This window comes from Ostrinia furnacalis, unplaced genomic scaffold, assembly GCF_004193835.3.
Source record: "Ostrinia furnacalis isolate ACB-3 unplaced genomic scaffold, ASM419383v2 OfSCF0710, whole genome shotgun sequence".
In the NCBI taxonomy this organism is placed as follows: domain Eukaryota; kingdom Metazoa; phylum Arthropoda; class Insecta; order Lepidoptera; family Crambidae; genus Ostrinia; species Ostrinia furnacalis.
The window spans coordinates 2,583,123-2,590,220 of NW_021130949.1; the positions used below are offsets into that span (position 1 = coordinate 2,583,123).

The 7,098-nt window shown below is 34.9% G+C and overlaps 1 protein-coding gene across 1 annotated transcript; it reads left to right on the plus strand.

Moving 5' to 3' along the window:
- The first annotated feature begins 619 nt into the window (after positions 1–619).
- LOC114349730 (uncharacterized) lies at positions 620–6,414 on the plus strand. Its single transcript, XM_028300207.1, has 2 exons — positions 620–1,070; positions 6,351–6,414. The coding sequence occupies exons 1-2, from the start codon at positions 620–622 to the stop codon at positions 6,353–6,355; spliced, it is 456 nt and encodes a 151-aa protein (XP_028156008.1). The 3' UTR covers positions 6,356–6,414.
- The last annotated feature ends 684 nt before the right edge of the window (positions 6,415–7,098 follow it).

The window sequence follows — 7,098 nt, forward strand, 5'->3', positions numbered from 1 at the left end:
GTAAAAGCCTATTATTTGTCAGGAAATGCGTTGGCAGTGTTTTATGCGTTTGTGTGGGTAGGTGTAATTGTGTTTCAACTAGAAACTACAAAGTTATTATTGCCTAAGTTAGTGAAAGTAACGTAATTCTAGGATTGCATTGATGTCATTAATCGTCTTAATTTATATGACTACGCTCAATATTACCAAGATTCAAGAAATATGTAGTCATTTACTTTCTCTGTAATTTAATGTTAGATTTGTATTATTTCATATCTATTACAAATAATGCTCCGCTATCATAATAGATCACAACTGCGCGTTCTATTACACTTTATAGAGACGTCCAGGTAACAAATGGTTTTTCCATAATGATGCAGGGGACAAATCAAGATGGTGTCTCGATAAACGTCGCGTCCAATCACCGGGGTTCTATTACAAGCGTGGTGTTATTTACGCGGAGCCAATCAGTATGTAAATATGTAGGGTAGGTTGGGTGAACGCTCGGGATTGTGTGGGTGCGAGCCGGCGCGGCGCGGCAGCCTCCGGTGCGCCCCAGGCCTGCGCGCACGCACTACAAATCCCTAGTTTACAAAGCGAGTCGTGTCGCGGAAATAGGCGCGCACTTCACTCGTCCATCATGAACCTACTCGCCCTACTCTTGACAGCTGCTTTCCTAAACGCATACGATGCAAAAACCCCTCGCAATTGCAACTCTATTCCAAACAAAGTCGAACTCAAACGCGTCACAATGCTGTCCAAATACGTGTTCACGGGAAAAGTGTTTAGTGTCGTCTCAAGAAATAGTACACGAGTGTATAAAGTGAACATTCGAAGAGTATTGAAAGGTGATTTGAATGATATAGAAGTGGCCGTTCGGTTCGGTGCATCGAATTCGTTGCGATTTAGCGACGCTACAGTGATGGTGGAGATTTCATATTCGTTTAACTGCCCTTCGTTGCGTGTGCGCACATATGCGATATTCCTGACAGAAAAATATTTGGAGTCGGGGACTTTGCGACTGAGCCTGCTTGTGGAACCGGTGCCGCTGACTTTGAGGAGTATTGGCATCATCGAGGCTGCTGTGAAAGGTAAGAAATACCAAAAGGAATAAACTATCATTAAATATGTTTTCTCATATAATATTTTTGTTGATGAGCACCTTCATGCTGCATAACGTAGAGCTGGCTAGCTGGAACCGCTTTGATACCAATATATTTATTATGTTACTACCAACCACTGTGTTTATTGCTCTGTAGCGGACTTAATATATCCCTAACAATTTTAAACTATTATGTTGCATTTTTTACTATAAAATTATCACTTCACGGGATTTATTGCAACAATATCTATTTGTTGTCTAACAATAGATATTGTTGCAATAAATCCCGTGAAGTGATAATTTTATATGTTTTCTCTACAAAGAAAAAAGTTATCAATCGTTATTAGAAAACTCAGTTTCTCACAACCTGTTTACAAAAGCGGTGTAATTGAAGGTAATCTAAGAACATTTTATTGCTAGTAAATCTCGCGTAGAAAGTTGTAATAAAAGTAACAAAAATATAAAATAGGAATCGTACACTTGCTTATAAGGATTAATGATTTATTTTGTTTTTATTGGCATTATATTTTTATTAGCGTTTCGAGTTTACAGTCATGGCACCGACTCATTGTCTCTTCCCGGCAACTATTAATTAATTACATTTTAATATGTGTGCAGTTCGTTGAAATTTAATTATTCTGCTATCAACAGTTAGGCCATGAACGGTTAAATCTCAATATTGAATAGTGGCTACCGGTCAGCGGCTAAGGATGTGCATCGATCGAATACTTTATTTAGTTTTTATGTAGTTAAAGTTAAATTACGAAGTCAACAACTCATCGTTTAAGAAATGTAGAGTCGCCTATTTCATTATAAGTCCTTTATTTATAATCATAATCAAAAATAAAATTATTGTAGAAAAGTTGATAAACCCATTTCATTCAACTAGTTTAAAAAATTTATCTATAACCAAAACCTACTGATTTGAATTTTGAGTGCAGTTTTATGACATGGGCTGCAAGTGGAGTAGGTATGTATTTTTAGAAATTCAATTAACATCTTTAACTTTTTCTGTTTGTTATAAAACAACAAGAAATTCATCTCCAGGCGTTAAAATGTATAGTACCTAGTAAGCTGTCCAAATTAATTTCATCTTCGCCAAAAAAATCTATTTGTTGTCTAACAATAGATATTGTTGCAATAAATCCCGTGAAGTGATAATTTTATATGTTTTCTCTACAAAGAAAAAAGTTATCAATCGTTATTAGAAAACTCAGTTTCTCACAACCTGTTTACAAAAGCGGTGTAATTGAAGGTAATCTAAGAACATTTTATTGCTAGTAAATCTCGCGTAGAAAGTTGTAATAAAAGTAACAAAAATATAAAATAGGAATCGTACACTTGCTTATAAGGATTAATGATTTATTTTGTTTTTATTGGCATTATATTTTTATTAGCGTTTCGAGTTTCTTTTGTTATCGAGGCCTGGGAATTTTGTGTTTTTATTGTGGGTAAGTGTCAACTCAATGGACGTACCGAATGCGTTATATCTATCCACTATTGGAACTTTTTGTTCTTATCTCTTATCGCGGGGAAATATAACTTTATCTAATAAACTATACCTAGCTATTCAGAAACCTGTAACAGATATTGAGTAAAGTAAATAGCCTCAGTCGGTATATTTATTTTGCTTTAATTCCTACTACGAAGTCAGAAGGAAATCAGCAATCGTGCCCTGCGTAGGCGTATAGTAATAGAGTACTATCAACGAAAGGCCGGTCTTAAAACGCTTCGAAGAAGACTGGCAGACAATGACATATTATGGCATTAAGTTCGCCTTATGTACTAATTAATTTGGCATTTAAAATAATTAAGAACCTTTAATAAAGGAGGGTTGTTTGAATGGTGATCCGTCTGCTCGTTTGCCTCCTGTCACATAAAAAAAAGAATAAATAACTAAGACTGAAACTATAATTTTTATGTTAGTCGATTGAGTTAGCAAAAAAATTATAAATATACGAATTGTTGCGAAGCCAACAACGCATTAGCAGACAAAGAAGAAGAAAAAAATCGGCATTGTAAAATTTGCTAGTTGACTAGTGACGTCTACAACCAAATTCTACTTGCAAAATCAGGAAGTTGCAAGTTCTATACCGCGTAGGTGTAGTAGTAATAGAGTACTATCGTCGTAAAGGTTTATCTGTAAATTCATTCCCAAGGCATTTAATAAGAGCGTAAATAAACGAGTAGGCGGTAATTAGTCTCGGGGCGGATCAACTGTCGTTGGGCCGCGGTAGCGGACTCGCTAGGGATGTTCTTGATACGTGTACTAAAGTGCTACAAACACTTGCACATACTCGAGTATTTTTGCTAAAATTATTTCGATGCGTGTTTCAATTATTTACAATTTAATTAAGATTTTTTTGGCCAAGATGAAATTAATTTGGACAGCTTACTAGGTACTATACATTTTAACGCCTGGAGATGAATTTCTTGTTGTTTTATAACAAACAGAAAAAGTTAAAGATGTTAATTGAATTTCTAAAAATACATACCTACTCCACTTGCAGCCCATGTCATAAAACTGCACTCAAAATTCAAATCAGTAGGTTTTGGTTAGATAATTTTTTGAAACAAGTTGAATGAAATGGGTTTATCAACTTTTCTACAATAATTTTATTTTTGATTATGATTATAAATATAGGACTTATAATGAAATAGGCGACTACATTTCTTAAACGATGAGTTGTTGACTTCGTAATTTAACTTTAACTATATAAAAACTTTAATAAAGTATTCGATCGATGCACATCCTTAGCCGCTGACCGGTAGCCACTATTCAATATTGAGATTTAACCGTTCATGGCCTAACTGTTGATAGCAGAATAATTAAATTTCAACGAACTGCACACATATTAATGCAATTAATTAATAGTTGCCGGGAAAAGTCAATGAGTCAGGATAGCATGACCGTAATCTAATGAGAGGTATCAATTATAACAATTTTACAGTAAATTATCCATTCAACACAATATATTCTCCTTATTATTATTAATAATCTGTTAATTTGATCGCACCGAAAAGAAACCTAAACAAATTTATGTATAAGCAATATCATATTAAATTGAAAAAGATCAACCTGAAAACATGTTTTCTTTACTATGAAAACAAACAATTTATGAGCACATAAATTACGTACAATTCTATTATTTATTATTAGTTTGAAGTTATCCTATTACATAAATAAGTTTATATTAATCAGTGTTTAAGGTTTATGTCAAGAAATGTCGTCTTCAATAACACATCCTTCCTATTATCAGTATCGTTTTAGATTTCTTCGAATTTTGTCAGACCTATATCAAACCCTAGTTTTATATTGTTTTGACAAGGCCTGCTTTGTTATGAATAGCTGAAAATAATATCACATGATAAACCGTTTTATTCCAAAAATATAGGTAGATAGGCACTTTTGAACATTAGTAGCTAATTATAAAAGTTTTAAAATATTACATCATCTTTACAAAATGTTCAGTAATTAAGTAGATTGCAATAATCATCATCATCATTTCAGTCATAGGGCGTCCACTGCTGAACATAGGCCTCCCCCAATGCTTTCCACGTTTATCGATTGGTAGCGGCCGATGGCCGATGGGACAGCAAGGTTCTGGAATGAAGGCCGCGTTCCGGAAAAGGCAGCGTGAGACGTCCACCTACAAGGTGGACCGACGACATCGTAGGTGAACAGGGAAGCGCTGGACGCAGATAGCAATAATGCACAGGACTTTTTACTACCTGCTAAACGCCGAGTGAGCAACAAAATAAAGAAGCTTCATGTTTTACGCACACATAAAGCGTGGAATGTTATATTTTTCCCCGCAACACATACATCAACGGGCCTATATCCCTTTCAGTGCTTATAAACTAGTGGTAATGCACCAAAGAACATAATTTAGTGGCGATAAAATGTCCTTCTTATACGAGGTAGCTTTGGAGCTGTCCGTCTCCTAGTATATCACCTTTACAGCCTATTGTGATAAATCGGGGAGCTGGTAGCTTCCAACCGTAAACAATAATTATTGGGATGCTTAACATATTATCTTGTAACGTTCTGTGAACAGGATCCAAGCCAGTGGCTCATAGTTAGCTCGTATGAGAACTTAAGACGCGTCTTGAGTGCAGCGTTGCGTTTCTATACTTGACGGCTGTAAGCTAGGACTTTTAAGTAGATACTAATAGACAGGGTGCACAGAAATGACATCTTTCTTATTAGGTGGCTAAGCAAGAAGAAAATATGTAGGTACAGATTATTAAATACATGTGCGTCGTGTAACTACAGGAGGCGATCTTTTCAGGATTTATTTCCAGATTGTTTGCTTTTAATTAATACACAGAATATAAGGCACATAAGGTGTTTCATTGATAATGTAATGCGTATCAATAATTACTAGTACCTACTTCAAGACTCAGAGAGAACTAATCTTGTTCAAAAGCTCGTACTTAAACTTCTTCCATATTTGTTTTTTAACGCAATAACTGCAAGTAGGTTATGCGGTTACATTTTATTTTTTAATTTCGATAAGATCCAGTTTCGTAGTGGCTTCTGCTAACATGGAGTAGGTACAGTCATCAGCACACGAGGCTACGTTTTTGATGGAAAATAGCCTCTATTGCAACAACGTAAGAAGTCGCGTGATGTGCCGTCGTCAGTACATGCCGAGGGAATATTAAATTTTCTGCTTTCCTGTCTCCAGAAAGTTCGCTCCACGTCCCGAAGTTGGCGTTTACCTGTTCCACCACGAGATATTAATTTTATGAAAACCGCAACTAGAGCAGTAAAATTGTGTTGGCAAATGGAAGAATTTGTCTTTGCGTTGTTTGCCGTTCGAGTGTCATCTTAATGGGTCCTACATTATGAAGGTTTTTATGGAGTCGAGGAGTTAACTTGGGTTTATGTCTTTTATTGTTCTGTATTTGAGTCGGAAATGTTCTTTTGTTTTACGATCTGGATTTCATTAGATCAGATTATCAATGTTAGGGTAATGCTGTCATGAAATGATACTTTTCCATACAATAGTTAAAGTTTTTTTGTCGTATGTATTTTCATATTCGTCATTATTATTAATGTCTTTTACCCAGCTCTTGGTCTGGGACTCCATTGGGAAATTGTTGACACTTGATATTATTGTTAAAAAAGTCTCCGACTGATATGATTTTTAATAACTACTTACTTCAGATAATATGGAGCAACTAGTTGCTAAGTACATTGCCTAAAGCCGTGGGTTAAATAAATTGTAATTTCTCAAGGTTAAAATGCACTGAATTGTTTCAGATTGATCCACACGTGTTGCCAGGGGATTTTAGTTACAAAAATGACCGTAAACAGCATCATAAGGGCTAAGTTGCGTTTACGGTCGATCAAGTAAACTTGAACTCTCGACAATGACTTATTTGCTGAGGCGTAAAACCCCGTAGATGTGATTTTTATGTTTATTCCGCTCTTATATTTCACACGTCGTTGGAGAATTATAAGAAAACATAAAGTTCGGTGTTGTGTTTTATGTCGTGCTGGGTTGAGTGTGGACTTGAATCTACTGGTTCTCAGAATACATTGACGTTACAGAGTATGTGTGCCCGGCGTGCCTATACAGTGTGAGTCACGTTAAAGTGTACATATGAAAATAGATGAAACTAGACCTATTTTTATCGACAAAAAAGAGGTCAAAATTTTTTTGAGATTTTTTTTAATTTTTTTTTCTTCCAATTACTTATTGTAAAGAAAACGTAATAACTTTTAAACTAAGCGGTATATCCTGATAAAATAAAAACATTAATAATGCTAAATATATATATAATACATAAAATACACACGAAATGCCAACAAATAATAAAAAATGATACTTTTTGAAAAAAATCTTTTTTTTTTTTGGTTATTTGATAAATTTCTCCAAAAAATGCCCCTATAATAGGTGGTTTTTATTACTTTTTATTATTCTCAATCGTATTATCTTTGTAAAACCAAAAATCGCATGTCTCTATCCCTATCACAACATTTGCTATGATCGTTTGAACAAAGGCCT

What these genes read in the sequence shown, in the direction of transcription:
- LOC114349730 (XM_028300207.1), top strand. Translation starts at nt 620, where the DNA reads ATGAACCTACTCGCCCTACTCTTGACAGCTGCTTTCCTAAACGCATAC.